The 20988-nt window shown below is 51.8% G+C and overlaps 1 protein-coding gene across 7 annotated transcripts in view; it reads left to right on the forward strand.

Moving 5' to 3' along the window:
• The window catches only part of BRD4 (bromodomain containing 4), a 78381-nt gene that overhangs the window by 24082 nt on the left and 33311 nt on the right, over positions 1-20988 (forward strand). For 4 of the 7 annotated variants that reach the window (XM_063319072.1, XM_063319073.1, XM_063319071.1 and 1 more), the window contains exons 3-6: positions 8436-8552; positions 10552-10870; positions 13945-14082; positions 16374-16509. In XM_063319072.1, the coding sequence (XP_063175142.1) occupies positions 8533-8552; positions 10552-10870; positions 13945-14082; positions 16374-16509 (613 nt within the window). In that variant the 5' untranslated portion in view covers positions 8436-8532. Of the gene's footprint in view, positions 1-8435; positions 8553-8619; positions 8741-10551; positions 10871-13944; positions 14083-16373; positions 16510-20988 lie in introns of those variants that run through there. The other 3 variants (XM_063319076.1, XM_063319075.1, XM_063319077.1) reach the window with 2 other exon arrangements.

The following is a 20988-nucleotide window of genomic DNA, read 5'->3' on the forward strand; positions in this document are numbered from 1 at the left end:
GTGTCGTATGGTGGTGGTGGGACTTCAAATTCACCTCTAGATGTTAGACAGAGAGGACCTGCGACTTGGTGGTGCGGCGGACACCTCCATGGATCCCACTGGATGGGGACAGTTGAGGGTTAAGGCAGTGGCTCTTCATCCCTTAAGTCTACCTTAACGTTTGGTAGTGAATAGTTTGGGTATAAATCACCCTTTCCTAGTGTTTTTTGGTTCTTGGGATCACTCATTTTTCAGCAGAAACGGATCTTGCCCAGAGTTATCCTGGAAACCGCTCGTGGGAGTGGAGAGGGTCTGCTGGAGACGTAAAATAAATCACGGGACTGTGCTGAGCCCGGGGAGAAAGCTGATCAAATCTTCACTGAGGAGTTTCTGGGGCTCAAAAACTGCCCTAAAACTGGGAGTTGAACCAAGGGCGACCTACGTCAATTTTCAAATAATACGTTTGTCGGTTTAGACACCCGTCGTCCTGCAAAATCCGTGGTAAAATGCTGTGTAAAACAACCACCTCTGGGTGTCTCCCGCCGCTTCATAAATCTGCTCCCCCTTGGTAATCGACAGTTTTGTAATAGCATTGTGAGCCAGTAATCGATACAAGACCGTTACTCTCTGAAATAGGGCAAAATCTTTACGACGTAGGTGGTTTTTGTGCCAGGGACTGGTTCACTCTTAAGTTCTAGCGCAAAACAGTGTGTTTGTGGCTATTTCAGCTCTTATCAGGTGTAAAACTGCTCAGATCCCACTTTAATCTTCCTTTTTTTCCTTGAACTGTGGAAAAATGAGCCTGGAAATAGCTGCTCCCTCCCAAAAATAGTGGGGACAGTGGAATAAATTTGAAGGTTTTTAAAAATGAAGTTTTGGTTTTTTTGTTTTTTTGTTTTCTTTTTTGTTCTTGCTGTGGTAGCTGCGGAAAGCAGAGGGAAACCCCGTGATTTAGGGCACAGGAATAAATAAAACTCCTCGGGCGCAGAAACCTGCTGTATTCAGGGCACGGAGTGCACCGAAAGGGTGGCCGAATTCACCGTTTGACTCCCAAATGTGTCCCGTGGGGTGCAAAAAGGAGCCGGAATAACATCTCCATGGAGAGAGAGGGGGAAATAAGTAAATCCCCCTCCAACACACGTGGCGTCGGGATGCGGCGAACACAAACTAACGACAAGAGGGGGGGCCGGTTGGTTTGGTGTTTTTTTTGGTTTTGAGAGGGATCAAACCACCGAGGGTCACAACGGGCAGCAACTATCCCCTGAGAGCCGCGACGTGAGGGTTTTGCTGTCCCGTTTCTGCGGGGAATGGTTGAAAAATAAAAGCAGAAAACGAAACGTCGAGAGCTCGGAGGTGGGAGGCGACGCCCTGGGGGCAAGGGTTGCAAATTCTCTGCCTCTGGATGTAAATAACTTCATTTCCAGCAGCGGCAAAGTAATTCCAGTACTGGAAACTGGGATAAAGAAACAATACAAAGCTCGACTGGTGCCGAGGGGGTTTTGGTAGGGGCCTGGTGATGGCACGGTCGCGCTACGGCCGAGCTCGAGCCTCCGACCTTGGATTTTACGGGGTGAAACGTCTTGGGTTTTTTTGCAGAAATCGCTGTTAAAATGACGGTAGCGTCCAAGGTCTGCAGGGGCGCCGTGTCCCGCACCACTCGTGGGCGGCATCCGACGAGTCAACCTTTGGCTCTCGCGTGATATTTGGAGATATTTTAAGGTTTTGGGTTTTTTTTAAATATTTTGTATCCCGTCTCAGAATTCGCCCGCTGTTTCTTTAAGGGGTTTCAAGAAGAAATAGCTCAAGAAGGAGAGAGCTGGAGCGGCTTGACAGGAGAGTAAAGTGGGGAAAAAAAGGCAGAAAAAAGTGAAAAAAAGGCAAAGTTTAAGGCAAGAGTAAAGTTCATATATTTATTAATTGGTATTTAAACAACAGTGCCTTTTTCTACACATTCATATGTAAAAGGAGAGACCAAGGTGAGGTTTCTCTCTCTCCTTTTACACCCCGATGTCTGCCCCACTTGGGCCGTCCCTTTTTTTGGACGAATGGCCCTAAAAAAGGCCTAAAAAGATGGGGATGCCTAATTTAGGGTAAAACAATTCTCCTTGTCTTAAATCTGGTCTGGGATGGGTTTTAATTCGATTTGGTTAACGCCCTGCGGCACCCAACGTGTTTTAATGTCACCGGAGGAGTTTCTGAAGTGTTCGGTCTTGCGTTGCGGGTACCCGGCAGGAAAAAAGGATGATCTTCACTCTTGTGTCCAGGAATTTGGATAAATCCGCCTGATTTAACTCGAAGGCGTGTGAGATGGATACAGAAGAGGTCTGGACCACTTGAAAATCTACAGCGCTGTGGAAACACTCCCGAATTCCTCTTTTTTTTTTTTTTTTTTTTTTTTTTTTTTTTTTAAAAAAAAAAGAAAAACTTCCATGCTGTTGTCTAATCCTGGTAGCTAAACCCTGAAATTTGCTGTTAATGCGGCATAAATTGACTCCAAAAGCAGCTGCGATGCAAAATGTGGACTTTTTCCTAGTGTCCCACTGCAGGGTCTCCATTTGAGTTGGGGAAGTGAATCCAAGCCCTCCGCACTAAAACACCCCCCGGCTTTATTTTCCCCCCAGATAATTGGAACAAGGTGAGGAGGGAGCAAACAGCTGATAAGCAGTTCAGTTTCTGACTAATAAATGGTATTTTGGGGTGGTTGGTTCTTCCCGGGACGCTCGTGGATGCCACGTGTTTATCCTTGTGCCGCCGTTAAGGTTTGGGCACGGGGGAAATCAATTTCATCCCCCAAATTCCGTTCGTTGGGGGTTGGGATTTCCCCTCGTGTGGGTTTTTGGGCTCAGGCTGCGGCTTTGAGACGCGGCTCCCGCAATCGAGGGCGGCGGGAACTGGGTGAAAGAGAGAAACTCTTCAAGCCGGGATTTAAACATCATTTTAAACCGATACCCAGCAGGTCTGGAGGAGCAGACACAGCTCTTCCCTCCTCTGCCCTATTCATCGTGCGGCACCTACGCAACAAAGATAACGCTTCATAGCACGGGAGCTGGAAGCAAACCCTTTTGGGGGCATCTGCAGGTGAAATTTTAGGTGGCAAGGTCGTTTTGTTGGGGGGGGGGGGGGGCGGGAATGATTTATTTAACGAATTTATTTCCGCGAGGAGCAGGGAATGGGCTGGACGCGGGGAAAGGCCCGGTTGGAGTTTAATAACAGCAGCTGGCCGCCTTCGTCTTGGTTGAGGAGGGATTTGCTGCATTTTCCCAGCAGTGTTCACCGGAGACATCAACTAAAACATCATTAATTAAGACTCAAATTAAGAATTTGGGGGTTAGGAGGCGGCCCGGTGCCCTGTTAGCCGTTAACGTCACCTCCCTTCCCTTTTGTCGGTTCAAGGCAGGGGCCGGTGGCTGCACGCGCTGATCCCCGGCTCCTGGCTCAGCAGGCTCGCAATTAAAGGGAGTGCTGGCCACCACAAATTTGCTCGTTATTTCTTTTCAGCTGCTGGATTTTCCAGCCTAACCGCCTTTTCCAGGCTATTTGTGGATAATATATCCTGGGGTGGGATCCGGAATGATGCAATTTAACCACGAATTTCAGTTTTATGTTTCAGAGCTCTGCGCTTCTCCTGCGGTACCGCCCCTCTCTTGGATTTTGGGGCTTGGATTTGCCTTTACAAACCAAATTCCAGCCCTTCCCTCCTCCTGCGTGCCCGCAGGGGAAACCCACGGCTTTGTTTTTCCTTTAAAATGCAGCTTTTCGAGCTGCCAGGGGTTGTGAAGTTCACTTTGGGGTGCGACGCTGCAGGCCGGGTGAATCGTTGCTTTGGGAATCATCACTCCTGGAGTGTCCTGAACTTTTGTCACTACATAGAATCATGGAACAGTTTGGGTGGGAAGGGACTGTAAAGACCCCCCCCAGGTCCACCCCCTGCCCTGGGCAGGGACACCTCCCACCAGCCCAGGTTGCTCCAAGCCCCGTCCAACCTGGCCTTGAACCCCTCCAGGGATGGGGCAGCCACAGCTTCTCTGGGCAACCTGGGCCAGGGGCTCACCCCCCTCACAGCCAAGAATTTCTTCCCCAGATCTCATCTCAGTCTCCCCTCTGTCAGTGTAAAACCCTTCCCCCTCGTCCCACGGCTCCCCTCCCTGATCCAGGTCCCTCCCCGGCTTTCCCGGAGCCCCTTTAGGGACTGGAAGGGGCTCCAAGGTCTCCCCGGAGCCTTCTCTTCTCCAGGCTGAACCCCCCCAGCTCTCTCAGCCCAGCCCCACAGCAGAGGGGCTCCAGCCCTCCCAGCATCTCCGGGGCCTCCTCCGGCCCCGCTCCCACAGCTCCGTGTCCTTCTGCTGTTGGTGCCCCAGGGCTGGAGGCAGCGCTGCAGGGGGGTCTCCCGGAGCGGAGCAGAGGGGCAGGATCCCCCCCTCGCCCTGCTGCCCACGCTGCTGGGGATGCAGCCCAGGCTGCGGGGGGTTCTGGCCACCTTCTCCCCCACCAACACCCCCAAGTGCTTCTCCTCAGGGCTGCTCTCCGGTCATTCTCTGCCCAGCCTGGATTTGGGATTGGGATTGCCCCGACCCACGTGCAGGACCTTGCACTTGGCCTGGTTGGACCTCATGGGGCGGGCACAGGCCCACCTCCAGCCTGTCCAGGTCCCTCTGGATGGCGTCCCTTCCCTCAGGCGTGTCACCGCTCCACCCAGCTTGGTAGGACCACAGGGGACAACTGTGAAGAAGACGGGATTGACAGGATGGAGGTGTTCGGCCCAAAACCAGAGGACAACGTATGTGCTATTTGGTTTGCGCTCATCAGTCACTTCCCCGGGGAGCAGCTTGTCTCATTCCGGAGCACGAATAAACACGCATTGCTTCATTTTTAATATTTTCTCGGGCGTGATGCTCTTTTCTGCGAAATTATTATAAGCCAATTTTGCTTCGTGCCCACCTGGTTGATGCAGAGAGCGGAGCAGCGGTGACACAGTCCGGTTATCGGAGCAGAAATAGGATCTAGGATTAAATTCAGTCGATAATCCACGCTCAGACCTGCCCCAGCTTCTCCTGGAACGTGCCGCGGTCCGTCGAGACCGTGCCTTTTCTGCTTGGGCATCCTCAACCTCGCCTGTCTCCTAAAAGCGGGATTGAAGCATGTCTGTTTTCCTGAAATCGGAATAAAGTTGCGTAGATGGATCCAGCGCTGCAGATGTTGCTGTCACCTGCGTCCGGGCTCTCCGTGCGATGGAAGGAGTTGGTTTTCACATCCTTAGTTTAACATTTAAATAGATTAAATAGTTTAAATAGATTAAAATCCATTTCCCACCTTCCAGGATGGGCAGATAACCTCAAAGTAGCTCATTTTAAAAAAAATAAACCTACACGATCACGTTATTACTTGATAATGCTCATCTCTCAGGGTCTTTTTTTTTTTTTTTTTTTTTTAAGATTAATTTCTTAGTCTTTTTATTCAGGCTGCGGCAAAAGAGGAGGAGCGTTTAGGGTGGCTTCTTCCAAACGTGGCCACTCTCGTGTTCGGCTCTCGGAGCGTCTTTCTCAGCCGCTCCTCGAGTTGTCGTCGATTTTCCCCGTTTTTTGGACACATCCCGAATCGGGTGAATCCTCGATGAAGTTTCTTTGCAGCTTTTGCTGCGCACGGATCTGAGGTTTCGCTCTCAAACATCCGCCCCCCCTTTAAGCCAGCCTGAAATAACCTGCCCGCCCGACTAAAACCCGGCATTTTCCAACGATTTCCTTGCTCATACCGCCCTCTTCAAGTCGTTGGCAGATAGTTTTTCCCCCCTTAGGAAGTGTTTTTGGCGCCTGGTGCTGTGACCACCCACCGTGTGTTCCCGCTTATTAATTGGAAAATTAACTGGAAATTCATATTAACTGGAAAATATTCCTGCTTTCGTTTTCACGCCCGGGGTTCAACGCCTGCTGCCATCCCAAACCAGACAATCCCTCCTTCCACTGCCACCCTGTGCCCCCCATCTTCAGGTTTTGCCCGTGTCGCTGCTCGTTTGGCGACGTTTTAATTTTTCCCTCCGCAGAACAAGGGGTTTCTCTGTTTTCCGCGTCCCGACGCTCTCGCGAAGCCGTCGAATTTATCCTCTTGCGCTTCCTCTGCCCTGCGTAGCTGGTCCCTTCTCCCATGTCCTCCAGACCCGACCTCCTCCTCCGGACCCGTGGCCGCCTTCCCTTTGATCCCGTCAGTACGGTGAATTTTCCAGATGCGTTTCTCCCATGTTTTTCCCCCCGGTACCGTCTCCGCTTCCCCCTCCCGTCGCCGTCTCCCCCAGCTCAGCTTTAGGGGAGCAGGAGGAGAAGTTCTTCTGCGGGGTTTGGGCTCCTGCTGGCCTGGCAGTTCCCTCTGCCGGCCCCCGCGCCGCATTACAGCCCTTTCCCTTCCCCCGGGGCGGGGGGAAAACCGGAATTTTTTTGGCAGGCGGCATTAAAATCCCATGGATCCAGCCAAGCGCAGGCAGCGCGGGGAATCTGAGCCGCTCGACGCCAGACCCCGTCCCAGCCAGCTCCATCCTCCCGCATCTCCCTTCCACCTGTGCCTAACGAAGCACGTAAACATTAGTGACGGTAATGAAGTAAGCTTTTTTCCCTGATTTTCCCGCATTACCGTGAATAAACGTGTTCGTCTCCAGCCGTAGGAGACGGCACGGCGTGGGGCGCCTCGCGGTGGCTCTTAGCAGTGGAGGTTAACGAAGGTGGTGTGGTCGCCACAGCTTGAGGTGGTGCTACCGGCGGCTTCTCTTAATCTACACATTAATTATTTTCTTCTCATTAATTTTTTTTTTTTTTTTTTTGAATCTATAGATTCAGGTGTTCCCGGGTTTGGGATTTCTTAATCCTGAAAAATGAAGAAAACCCTGCGTTTGGGGTTTCTTAATCCTGAGAAATGAAGAAAACCCCAACGTAGCACTACCTGTAGCATAATCTGTAGCAGAGGTTAGATTTGTAATCTATAATATAAAATAGACGAGGAAAACCCAAACATAGCATCATCTTAATCTGTAGATTAAGAAAACCCTAATGTGGCATAATCGATAATAAAGATTAGGTATCTGATCTCATACGGGGTTGATTTCTAATCCGTAATATAGATTAGATTAATAAAACCCGAACGTAGCATAATCTGTAATGCAAATTAAGTTTTCTAATCTAATAGAGATTAGATTTCTAATCTAGAATATAGACGAGATTAAGAAAACCTGACCGTAGCAGCGTCTCAGTCTCCAGGTTAAGAAAACCCCAATGTAGCACCGTCTATAGCACAATCCTTAGATTTAATCTAAGTTTAACAGATGAGGTTTCTGACCTCATCTAATACAGATTCGATTTCTAATCAATAATATAGATTAGATTAAGAAAACTTTAACGTAGCACTTTTTATAGATTAAGAAAGCATTAAGAAACCCACCTGTAGCGCAACCGTAATGCGGATTTACAGATTTTTACCTTGCTGGAGGGTACGATCCAGGGTTACGTCCCCGTCTCCCGCTCTTCGTCCCCGTTTACTGCTGGTTTTCAGCGCGCAGAAGGCCCGGGTCTGTCAAACCCCATTTCTTTGAACTCCCTGGCGTTTCCCTCCCGTGTCAGAAAATATTCCTCGCACCAATAATTGTGCTTTTTCCCTGGGAACAGCCCGAGCGAGCGAGCGCAGAGCGGTGATTTCTGGCCAGGGATGAGGTGGGGGATGAGTTGGGGGCGAGACGGGCCGAGCAACTCTCAAAAATGGGAATTGTTAGATGTATTTTTTTTTTCTGCAATTTTGGCACACAGGTGGGGCGACAACGTAAGAGAGGAGCCGTAACGTAACTGCCAGGGCAGGGGAGAGAGTCGAAGCATCCTTTTATTGGGGGAGAGAGGAGAAAAATGGTGTAAATTTGGGGATTTCCAGCTGATCCCACAAAAAAAAAGTCACTGGAGCAAGAGGAGACCTGTAGGATCCCTCCAAAGGAGACAGTGAAAAAGATACATGATAAATTAAATAATTGAAAATAAAAGGGTAAATCTGATATAATGCTTAACTGCCTGGACGGCTGATCGGAGCCTTTAGTTTTAAGTGGAAAGGGAAGAAGTTAAAAGGATGCGAAATATTTTTCCTTCTCCTTAAAAAAAAAAAACAACTCCTTGGCGTCCTCTGAGGGCTGGCTCTGGGAGAGGTGTTGTGGTACAAGGGAGCGGAAGGAAATCGGTCGGTCGCAGACCTTGAAGTGACGAATTTCAGGAAAGAGCTTGCCCTAAAGGTGTTAAAAAACACCTGGGAAAAACTGAAACACCGGGGGCGGTTCCTCGTTTTTCCGTAGGTGTCTCCTGTTTGCAGGTGTCCCTCAACAACTTCGCTTCGCTGGAGTATCGATGTGTGTTAAAAAATAGCTCATTTTCTGGAGGTAGCCTTAATTTTTGCTGCTTTGGGTTGACGCCTGAGATTAATTGCTTTGTTTGTTTCGTCAGATACGGTATCTAAAGGCATTTGTGCCTGAAGCCACGGAAGATAGATGGACAAGCCAAGCAACTTCTGACTCTGCATCATTTTCTGGGGCAAAATTTTATGGCAATGTATCCTACAAGGTAACGTAGCCCCTTGCAGCGAGTAAAGAGGATTCCTTTTGCTTGGCCACACTTTATCACTCAAGATACGCCCTTTAATACACGTCCCAGAGGAATCGGCACTACCCCGAAGCAAAATTGAAGGAATTTTGCAAGAGAGGGAAATCCAAATGGCCTCCAAATCCAGATCTCCCCGGCGGAGTAAGCAGGCAGGTTCCCCTGCTAACGGGGGAAGAAAATTGGGAGCGAAATGAAAGGCGGGAGAGGTTTCAGGCCAGCTGAGCTGCCAGCTCTCCTGGATCCACGGCCACAAAATCTGCCCTAAAATCTCCCGGGAGAGCCAAGGGCGCCTGCCGCAGCCGTCTCGCCGCTCGAGCGATGCTTCACCTCACGTGGAGCCCTGAAAAGTTAAAACCCATCATCCAAAGAGCAAAATCTGTCGTTGCCCCCGCGTGTTGGTGGGTCAGTGTCGGTTTTAGACCAGTAGAAGCAACAGAGCCAGGCTTTCGGCAGAGGTTTAAGCCTGGCTGAAGTTTTGGGGGGGGCTCTGGCTCTAGTCCCTTGCTGCAGAGACATGCGGAGACCACGTCTGCGCCCCCAGAGCACGACCAGAGCCACGGGGCTGCTCTGCGGCAGCAGAATAAACCCCCTTAATTCATCTGGCACAATATATAGTGGTCTCTAATTAATAGCTGCATGTCTTAAGCTTGATATGTGCCGCGTGTGCTCGGTGTTCAATTAGACAAAGGACACATGAAAGGGGGGGTGTCTTTACCCGAGAAGGGTCCCACACGCCCGGGGGGGGGGGGGTGGCTGGTCCTGGCTGGGCGGCCACCCCGTCACGCAGCCGTAGCTTAAGAACGCGGACGGGCTACGTGTGATTTTTGGAGAGCTCTGAAATACGCCCCGAGAGAAGTCTGTAGGCTCAGCAGAAATACCTTTTTTCCCAGGTTTCTGGTCTTCAGAATTATATTTAAATTAGCTACCTAAAGATTATCTATCTAAATTATCGCCCTGAGTTATCTCCTGTGAGGTTATCGACCTAGGTTGTTTACTTTAAGATGGTCTACCTTCAGATTGTCTACCTAAAGATGATCTACCTAAGGGTGATCTACCTGGAGATCATCTACCTAAAGATTATCTGCCTGTATTATCTACCTAAAGATTGTCTACGTAGATGGTCTACCTAAAGATTATCTACTTAAATCAACTGTCTAAAGTTATTATCTACCTAGATTATCTACCTAAATTAACTACCTAAAGATTATCTACCTAGATTAGCTACCTAAATTAACGACCTAAAGTTATTATCTACCTAAAAATTATCTACCTGCAGACTGTCTACCTAAATTGTCCATCTAAATTTATTATCTACCTAAATCATCTGCCGAAAGCAGACAGTGTGAATTCAGTGTGGGTCTGTCCGCTGCGTGGTTCAGCAGAAGCATCCCGCGGGAGCTCAGTGTTCACCTAAAAGACAGACTTTGGCATGGAATTGGGGTGAGCTTGACCCGTGGTGTGGGGGGGGTGAAGCTGAAAGGAGATGAACGTGTCACCCCGCGCTCCTTTAGCTGGAGCTAAAAGTTGGCCAACACCAACGTAACTTCTCTTCCCCGGTGTTGGCGAACCCAACCCTGGAGCTGAAATTAGTAATTGCTGAGAGCGAGCAGCGTTTTGCTCTTTAGTGCCTCATTTAGAGGTAACGAAGGCTCTTTATGGAGAACATTGGAGTCCTCGTTTACCAGATGAGGCAAGAACCCACGCTTGCTAAGGAGCAGAGAGGCAGCGCTGCTGCCTGGCGTGGAAGAGACAACAAATTGCCTCGGAATATCCTTTCTTCCCCCAGATACAGAATGCTGACATCGTCTGTTGGGACAAAGCAATGCTGTCACTAAGCGAGCGGGGCGCGAGGTCCAGTTGCCCGAGCTGGTCTGGCAGACGTGCGCCGGGTTAATTTTAAGCAGTGCCTTGTACCAGCAGCTGGTTGAAGTGACCTCCTCTCCCTTCTCCATGTTTGCAGGGTGTCCGGTGAGGAATGCAATGGGATCAATAGCATGTCGGCGGAGAGCGGCCCTGGAACGAGACTGAGAAATTTGCCGGTAATGGGAGATGGACTGGAAACCACCCAAATGTCTACGACGCAGTCACAGGCTCAACCCCAACAAGGCAGTGCTGTAGGCGTTAATCCCCCTCCACCGGAGACCTCCAACCCCAACAAACCCAAGCGAATGACCAACCAGCTGCAGTATCTGCTCAAGGTGGTGCTGAAGACGCTATGGAAGCACCAGTTTGCGTGGCCTTTCCAGCAGCCTGTGGACGCCGTCAAGCTGAACCTCCCTGTAAGTAGAGAGTGAGAGACCAGATGGTTCTCGGTGGAAGGAGTGAGACCGTTTGGGTCTGGCGCCTTCTCCTGGAATCACAGAATCCATCTCCAATGGTTGGTACCGATCTTACAGTTGGACCTAGTGATCTACTGTTGGGCTCGATCTAATGGTTGGGCTGGATGGTCCAATGGTTGGACTGGATGATCTAATGGTTGGGCTAGTCCAACAGGTGGACTCGATGGTCCAGTGGTTGGACTCGATGATCTAATGGTTGGGCTCAGTCCAACGGTTGGACTCGATGGTCCAGTGGTTGGACCTGATGATCTAATGGTTGGGCTCAGTCCAACGGTTGAACTCGATGATCCAACAGTTGGACCTGATGATCCAACAGTTGGCCTTGATGATCTTAAGGGTCTTTTCCAACCTAAATGATTGTGTGATCTTTTAGAAAATACACACAAGGAGGAATCTCCAGTGGCTCGGCTACTGCTTTGCCTCTTTCCACGCTCCTCTTTCTACCGGGACGTGGAGGAGAAAGTAGGAATGATAATTCAGGAGTCGGGGAGGGTGAGTCTGCAGTCCTGTCCCCCAGCCCAGCACCAAAAATTATTAAGCATTAAAAATTATTAAGCACCGAAGATTATTAAGCAGATCACCTGGTGACTCGGGCTCTGCCTTACTGCTCCCCGAAGCCCAGCACGTTTTTCTCTGCCTCGCTTAAACCCTTGCGTGATCTCCGCTGCTTTTATCAGCAGAGTCTTTTTTGGAGATGAAAACGCTCGGAGCCTTTCACGGAGTGTCCCGAGTACTCAGACGGGCACTGCGCCTCTTGTGCTGCAGCGCTGTCGGTAACACAAGAGTCGTTTCATAAATGACGTCAATTTTAAGTTAATTTGCAGGAAATCGAGGGGATCGAGTGCACCCTCGGTATGTTTGCAGATGAGACCAAGCTGGGCGGGAGGGTTGATGTGCTGGAGGGCGGGAAGGCTCTAACGAGGGATCCGCACAGGCTGGATCCGTGGGTCGAGGCCAACGGTGTGAGGTTCACCAAGGCCAAGTGCTGGGTCCTGCACTTGGGTCACACCAACCCTGTGAACGCTACAGGCCTGGGGAGGAGCGGCTGGAGAGCTGCCCAGCAGAAAGGGACCTGGGGGTGTTGGTCAACAGCCAGCTGAATACGAGCCAGCAGTGTGCCCTGGTGGCCAAGAAGGCCACTAACATGGCCTGTGTCAGGAACAGCGTGGCCAGCAGCACTGGGGCAGTGATCGTCCCCCTGTACTGGGCACTGGTGAGGCCCCACCTCCAGCACTGTGTCCAGTGTTGGGCCCCTCACTGCAAGAAAGACATTGAGGGGCTGGAGCGTGTCCAGAGAAGGTCAATGGAGCTGGTGAGGGGGCTGGAGCACGAGGAGGAGGGTCTGGAGAACTTCTGAGGAGCAGCTGGGGGAACTGGGGGGGGTTAGCCTGGAGAAAAGGAGGCTGAGGGGAGACCTTCTCACTCTCTACAACTACCTGAAAGGAGGGGGTAGCCGGTGGGGGGTCGGTCTCTTCTCCCAAGGAACAGGCCATGGGACAAGAGGGAACGGCCTCAAGTTGTGCCGGAGGAGGTTTAGGTTAGATATTTAGGGCCCCGGAGATGCTGGGAGGGCTGGAGCCCCTCTGCTGTGGGGCTGGGCTGAGAGAGCTGGGGGGGTTCAGCCTGGAGAAGAGAAGGCTCCGGGGAGACCTCGGAGCCCCTTCCAGTCCCTAAAGGGGCTCCGGGAAAGCTGGGAAGGGACCTGGATCAGGGAGGGGAGCCACGGGACGAGGGGAAGGGTTTTACACTGACAGAGGGAGATTGAGATGAGATCTGGGGAAGAAATTCTTGGCTGTGAGGGGGGTGAGCCCCTGGCCCAGGTTGCCCAGAGAAGCTGTGGCTGCCCCATCCCTGGAGGGGTTCAAGGCCAGGTTGGCCGGGGCTTGGAGCAACCTGGGCTGGTGGGAGGTGTCCCTGCCCAGGGCAGGGGGTGGCACTTTAAGGTCCCTTCCAACCCAACTCATTCCACGGTTCTATGGTTAGGAAGAATTCCTTCCCTGAAAGGGTTGTCCAGCACTGGAGCAGGCTGCGCAGGGAAGCGGTGGAGTCCCCATCCTTGGAGGGATCCAAAGGATGTGTAGCCGTGGCGCGTGGGGACATGGGTGGAGTTGGCAGCGTTGGGTTAATGGTTGGATTTGATGATCTCAAAGGTCTGTTCCAACCTCGATGGTTCTCTGATTCCCAGCGTCCGCTCCCTGCCTCAACCCGGGCACCCTCACCGGGAGGATTCAGAATAAAACCCCCAGAACTAGCAAAAATTGGAGCAGAATTTATAGCTGATATGTTATAATAAAGCCCAGCACCATTCTCCTCTGCCGCACGGCTGGTTTGGAGCCTTCCCGCTCCCACCAGGAGAGGTTTCTTCCCTCCCTCCCTTGAGATGCTCTCCCTTGAGGGCGATGTTTCTGCCTAACCCCCACTTCCCTTGGCTGTTCTACCTTTAAATACTACAGCTCTAAATATATAATTTATTGCCCGAGCGTTAGGCTATTTAATTTCTTCACGGCAGGAACGAGCTCCCTGTCGCATGTGGAGAGCGACGGCTCTATAGCAACGGCGTTTCCAGACCTTTTTTTCTTTTTTCCCCCCCCCCCTCTAAACGTTACGCCCGAAAATAGAAACACCTTCTTTTGTGTTAATCCGGATGCATTTAAGGGGCTGTAATAAATCAGATTTCCCCAGTTCTCTCCGTCGCTGCCTTCGACCGGTGACCTCCCGCAAAGGGTCATTCGGTTCCCGTAAGGCTTTTCGGCACCATTCTTAAATGAAAACCCGGAATTGGGAAATTTTGGGGGGGTTAAATTATTTCTCTGCCAAAGGTTTGTCCTTCTGCTTAGGTAAAAATCCCGGTTGAGAGGCTGATGGGGGCTGAATCTGGCAGTTAAATATCGGCTCGGGGCGGGGGGAAATGTCTCGCCCAGGTGGGTCCGGGGATGAGAGGGAGAAATCCCGGTCCTTAAACTTGGCGGACGTTTTCGTTCTGACGCTGACGTCTCCCTCTTGTCCCTCTGCAGGATTATTATAAGATAATTAAAACTCCGATGGATATGGGAACAATAAAGAAACGCTTGGAGAATAACTACTACTGGAACGCTCAAGAATGTATCCAGGATTTTAACACGATGTTTACAAACTGCTACATCTACAATAAGGTACGAAAAGTTCCCTGAATCTGCATTTTTCCGAGGGAAATCTTCCGTGTCCTCGTTGGACCGGCGCGGAAACGCGGGAGTTGCTTGTTCCGATGGTCCTTAAAAGGAACCACCGCCCAGATCGGCTTTTTTTCGGAGAACAAACGGGATTAAAGCCGACGGGAGCTCAGGCGCGTCTTGTTTTCTGCCGAGAAGCAAGACCAGACAGGGCTGGCTTTGCCTTCCCTCCCGGAAGAATTATTAGCAGATATCATCAGTCTAGACATCATTTCTCCTTTTTTTTTTTTTTTTTTTTCTTAAAAGGAAACTTTTAAGATTTTTCTTTGTGTCTGACTTAAGCAGAGCCGCGAACGTTACCGAACAAATCCTCGAGAAAGTGGGGCTGGGCTTCGTGATTCTTTTTAAGAAGCCGACTTGAGGCTGGTTTGAAACTCTGAAATCTGGTAGGGGGAAAAAAAAAACCCAACGGGAATATACGGAGCGGCACGTTGAGTTTGTCATGCCTGACCCTGACCTCTGGTTGTAGAAGATTCCGCTCCGGACAGTGAGAAACATCCCGAAAAGCATTTTATATAAACGGTTGTGCAACCTCCTTGGGGGGCAGGAAAGGGTATCCACAGGGGTGAGGAGCATCCCAGGGCGTTTCCACAAACGGCGATCCACCGCAACCTGGGGGTGATGGTGAAGCTGGGAGAGGTGGAGAAGGTTCTCCCAGAGGTGGCACCAGGCCGTACTGAGCGCCAGACGCTCGCTCGTTACCTTCTTAAGTAGCAAAAATGACAGCAAATAGCAAACGGAGGGTTTATCACCGTCCTCGAAGTCAGCGGGCCGTGGTCAGAGCCTCAGCCTCTCCAGCCTTTCCCTTCCCAACCGCTCCGGCCTTCCCACCTCTTGCCCGAGTGTTTCGGTTCCCCTTCGGTTTCTGCCCTCACATCTCACAGGTCTTTTCTCTCCGTCCCCGTTGCTTCACCCTCGTGCGCTTTGACCTTTTTTTTCCCCTCTTCCTCTCAGAAATATTGCACAAGACCTTCCTACTTTGGTCCAAATAAATCGTCGTTAGCAGTTTCGGTCCTTCAAGACCATCTCCTTGGCCATTGCCCTTCCTGGTTCAAGCCAGTCCGATGCAGCTGGAACGAGAATAGACTCTTAAAGGCTTCAAATTATTAATATGCACCTGAAAGTCTTCTGCCACGTTCTCCCACCACGGTGACTTCCCCCTGCCGGCTTTCTCCCTCACATACCCTGCCCTCCCTGATCTTCACCGGTCTCCTCCAGGCTAGAAGGCCGAAAATCATCTAAAGAAACATCTTCGTGGACCTCACGGAGCCTGCAAACCATCAGCCGGGCAGGTTTGTCCGCGCCATCTCATGGGCGAGCGTGGTTTTAACCCTCCTCGTGCCCGTGGCAGAGACAGAACTGCCTTCTCTTGGCGTCACCATGGCGCGACAGCGATGGCCACCGGTTTATCGTCTTCACAGCAATCCAGACTCTTGTTCTGTTGCTGCGTGTCCTTCCCTCTCCGGCAAATTTTATTAATAGCCACAAAACAACTTCAGACCTTCCTATCTCTTGTCTCTTCTCCCCCGCGCTGCTTCAGGAGGCCCCCGGGCAGGAGATCTCCCCTTCTCTAGGCGTCCTCCTTTCTGTGCGCCTTGATCTTGGCAAACACAGGCTTCTCCTCCAGATCCGTAAGCGCCGCTTGGTGCCGGCCTCTCCTTCCGCGCCCATTTAGCAACAAGTAAAGGCTCCCAACAGCCAACTTCCTCCTTAAAAAACTCCTTTTTTAGGGAAAAAATCTCCTTGCAAGGCCGTGCTGAGCTCTTCTTGCGTTCTATGGAGAGACCTCTTCCGTGAGACCCACCATGTCAGGGGGTTCTCTCGTGGTGGAAATGACCGGCTGGCTTAATCCAGCTCTTTCTTTTTCCACTTTTTCCCTCTTTTCCCTCCTCCCTTCATTTGGAAAACAGCTTTTGCCGCCTACAGGTAACGCCTTGTGTGGGTTTATTCTCCGATACATCTCCTCAGTGATGGCCCTGCCCATCATCTGGTGGGACCTCTAAAGTGTAAGGGCTTTTGGGTGAGGATTTGTCCGTGCAGTTGGCACGTGGGACAGCATCCCGTACGCCTTTCTGCCGCGCCCCGATAAAACCAGCAGCGCTAAGGAGGGGGGAAAACACCGAGTCCTCTCTCTGGAAATATCTCTAGAGAGAAATTTGACGTATATATTTATATAAAAGGCATCTGTTTCCATATATATTTTGCCTAATTTATGGTATCTGGTTTTCCTCCAGCCAGGGGATGACATAGTCTTAATGGCAGAAGCTCTAGAAAAGCTTTTCCTGCAGAAAATCTCCGAAATGACCCAGGAGGAAACGGAAATCGTTATAGCCCAGACGAAAGGACGAGGACGCGCGAGGAAGGAAGCAGGTAACGACGCTGGTTGGTACGACGTTCGCGGTTAAGCCACGCTCAACCCAGCCCGCTTTCGTCCTGCCTAAATTGGGGGGTTTAATTGGGGCGTTAATTAAAACCAGCCATCCTTCCATGGGATGTTGTCCGTTCCTTGCTTTATTGCGTGGGGCGTCTAAAATCGGGTGGGAAGGGGGAGGCTGCCTCATCTCTCTGCCTGAGACTCTCTCTCCGGTGAACGGCAGAGCTGTGCCACGTCCTAAAGTCCCTCGTCGGTGGCTTCTGGGCATCATTTTTGGGGGAGGAGGAGCGCTGGGGACAGACTCTGTCACAAATACAGCGCTGCTAAGGCACGTGGATTTATAGCGCTGGTGAAACGTCCTCGTTCCCGGCTTTTCCATGAAGGTGAATGTTGAGAGCGATAGGAAAATGTTTAATTTCTGCCGTCGCGGAGCCGAGATGATGAAATAGCCCTCGCAGCACCTCGAGGGTAAAGTCCAGTTGTTGAAAGGCCACATGAATTCCGTTGTGTCGGACCTCTTGGAGTTTCACAGCCGCATTTCGCGTCCTCCTGGATGGACTCGGCGCCCTAAAAAAGTTGCGTTGTGTTCGAAAAGCATCGATGACGCCATCAGTGACACAACGTGTCGGCTACAGGGGGAATCCTGGTGCGGAGAACGTTGGGAAGTTCTCTCCTGTGAGGGCGGTGAGCCCCTGGCCCAGGTTGCCCAGAGAAGCTGTGGCTGCCCCATCCTTGGAGGGGTTCAAGGCCAGGTTGGCCGGGGCTTGGAGCAACCTGGGCTGGTGGGAGGTGTCCCTGCCCAGGGCAGGGGATGCCACTGGGGGGTCTTTATGGTCCCTTCCAACCCAAACCATTCCATGATTGTAACCCGCACCGGTGCGGGGGGTTATTCCTCCCAAGGTGCAGGACCCTACGCTTGCCCTTGTTGAACTTCACGAGGTTCTTCTCCGCCCAGCTCTCCAGCCTGCCCAGGTCTCGCTGGATGGTGGCACGGCGTTCTGGTGTGTCAGCCACTCCTCATCCAGGTCGTTGATATGTTGAACAAGACTGGACTCAGTACTGGCCCCTGAGGACCACCAGTAGCCACTTCACTGTCCACTCGTCCAGCACTCGCTTGTGACCCTTACCTAGGAGGATGTTACGGGAGACGGCGCTGAAGTCGAGGTAGACAACGTCCGCGGCTCTCCGCTCATCTCCCCAGCCCGTCATGCCATCGTAGGTTATCCCATATATAACTTAAGGTTTTCATTATCTCATTTTTTTGGAATACCAACCATTCACCAGGCTCCACGCCAGCTGCCGACGCCGTCGCATCGTTCCTCAGAGGGTTGAGAACATCCTGGCTGTGACTTGGATCTCAGCAGCGTCTCATCGCATACGGCCACTTTGGTTTTGGGATTTCTTGATTTTTAACATTTCTCGTCTCCGTCTTGTCTCATTCTCATCCTTTTAACCCAAACACTGTGCGATACCAAGGAAAATGGCACATGCAGGACCGTCCCCGAGCTTCTGTCCCCAAAAAAAGATGTTTTCACTGTATTTACTGCCTGTGAGCTGGCGCGAGCATCCCGCGGCCCTTCTGGAACGCTGTGAATCCTCATGTCTCCTCCCAGCTCGGCCTTGGACTGGTGGCGCTGGGATCCCAACAGGTTATTTTCCCAGTTTTACTGGAAAATCAGCGTGGCCAGGGAGCTTGAGCGTTGACCCGCGAAGGGTTTGGGGCCCAGTTGTCAGGGTAATAAAGAAGAAATCGGTCTCCGGTAGTTGTCGAACGTTGTTCAGTAGCTGTTGGAAGAGAAAACCTTTCTGCACTGCCATCGCCCGGACAGCGCGTGCAAATTCAAACCACCAATATTTGCTAAATCCCCCGAGTTTTCCCCGATTTATTACCGAGAGGCGTCATCTTTCTGCATAGAGGGACGTCATACCAGTTTCAGAACATCTTTTCATCTAAAACACCAAGGAACAAAAAAAGGGTTGTGGAGCCAAACGTCTCAAACTGCTTTAATCATTTTGGCTTTATTTTCTTTTCCCTTCCCCTGGCGTTTTTGGCTGTCTCTGTCTCTCTCCGTTACAGGTCTGTGTGTGTCTCCGCGCGTGTTTTTCTTGCACAGCTCTTAATTCTCCGTCTCTACGTGTCATTGAGTCCTTTCGGCTTCATGACATCCAGCTTTTGAAGCACCAGCAAACCCAACTTGTGGGTTTTTCTGCGCGTGACCAAGTCGTGATTATTTGGTAGCTAAGATTTTTTTAAATTACTGCTTTTTTTTTAGGCACTATGCCTCGTATTCCGATACTGTGCGCAGGGAGAAGCTCTCCTTGGCTAGAAAATTATTGGCCATCCCCTTTCTCAGCATCTCCTGGAAGGAGAAGCGATGAGGTTGTCTGTAGAGAAGATCTTTTTGCCTCCACGGCGTAGAGAGGCGCCTACGGACTCGGGTCTCCTCCTCTGCCACCCCCCCTACAGCGGGTATAACGCGTCGGTCCCCACCCGAGCGTGTCACCCTCCCGCTCTTCGCACTGTAGCGTTGACCACCGTAGGTCAGCCGGAAACCGTAGGTGGGCTGGAGCATCCCACGCCTCGTGCCGCTACGTTGTGATTTGTTATAGCGAATAACAGACTAGAGTATGTTTACCGTCTGGAATAGCGAGGACCTGCGAGATCGTTTCCCTCCAGTCTGCTGCGCCTCCTGTTACATCACATCGTGCGCGAAGTCCAGCGTATAATAAGCGATTTGGGGTTAAATTGTTGAAAAGCAGGTGCGGTGCTGGTCGGAACGCTATGCTGCAGCCCCCCCCCCCCCCGGCGGGTTTCTGCTGGAGATCTCAAGCTCCTGCGCAAGGCAGGAGGAGAAACGTGTCGGCTTTGCCTCAGTGATGCAGAGCTGCTTCACGGTCCCAGCAGGCTCCACGAGATCCCAGCAGGACCCACAGGATCCCGGCAGGCCCCACAAGATCCTGACAGGAGCCACGGGATCCCAGCAGGACTCACAGGATCCCTGCTGTGCGAACGGGATCCCAGCTGGACGCATGAGATCCCAGCAGGACCACAGGATCCCGGTAGGCCCCACAAGATCCCACCAGGACTTTGGGATCCCAGCAGGACCGTGGGATCCCAGCAGGACCACAGGATCCCGGCAGGACCCATGAGATCCCAGCAGGACCCACGAGATCACAGCAGGACCACAGGATCCCGGTAGGCCCCACAAAATCCCACCAGGACTTTGGGATCCCAGCAGGACCGTGGGATCCCAGCAGGACCACAGGATCCCAGCAGGACCCATGAGATCCCAGCAGGACCCACGAGATCACAGCAGGACCACAGGATCCCGGTAGGCCCCACAAAATCCCACCAGGACTTTGGGATCCCAGCAGGACCGTGAGATCCCAGCAGGACCACAGGATCCTGGCAGGACCCATGAGATCCCAGCAGGACCCACGAGATCCCAGCAGGACCATGGGATCCCAGCAGGACCACAGGATCGTGGCAGGAACCACGGGATCCCAGCAGGACCACGGGATCCCAGCAGGACCCACGAGATCCCAGCAGGACCATGGGATCCCAGCAGGACCACAGGATCGTGGCAGGAACCACGGGATCCCAGCAGGACCACGGGATCCCTCTGGCTACGTGTCCCCCGGCTGCTGCAGAGAGCACTCCGGTGTCACTTTGCGGGGAGAACAGGATGAAAACTCCGGGTTTTATCGTTTTTGGCAGGAATCGGCTCCTAGTTGAGCATCTCTTAATAAAGGCGACATTTTTCTAGCGGGATTGCAGGAATCGCAGCTCCTGGGGGCGGATCGGGAGCCAGTCTGGCTGCGATTCTTTTCTAATTAATTATTTTTTGGGAGTGATTCTTGGAAGAGGGGTTGGAATTATTGCTAACGAGGTACGTCTGATTCCTGGCAGAGGCTGCCCAAACCTTCTCCGGACTTTGGGGTTGATGTCACGTTGCTGAAGCAGGGTGGTGTGTCCCAGCGTTCCCCCTTTTCCATGCCGGAAGGTTCGGAAGCTTGGTCAAAGCTTCACCCAGCGGCAGCTCCAGCGAGGAGGTGACATCGCCAGTGCCACCAGAAGGTGACGTTTCCAACCTCATGTCCCAACCTCTCCGGTGGCTCCGTGTTTGAAACGAGGACTCCAGCCGTCGGGAGAGATTCCCCCGGACAGTGCCGTGACTTGACTCACCAAGAATTAAGAAACTCTTCTTGATACCGGAGCACAAAATCGCTCCCGAAGGAGGAGCTGCCCAAGTTTGGCTCCAAAATGATGATAGTCAAGAACCGTTTCCTAGGAAAAAGCAGGAAAAGATGCGCTCGAGTGCCTCGTGTGAAGGGAAGGCGGGGAGAGGAGATGCCTTTGGCCTGATCTTGGTCTTTCTCTGGAGGGGTTTTGGCGCAGTTTGGTCCTGAGCTGCTTCGCCATTTCACCGCGCGAGCTGTAAAAACAGTCGTCCTGAAGGAAAACCACTCCCTGG

Source organism: Chroicocephalus ridibundus, chromosome 29 (genome assembly GCF_963924245.1).
Source record: "Chroicocephalus ridibundus chromosome 29, bChrRid1.1, whole genome shotgun sequence".
Lineage (NCBI taxonomy): Eukaryota > Metazoa > Chordata > Aves > Charadriiformes > Laridae > Chroicocephalus > Chroicocephalus ridibundus.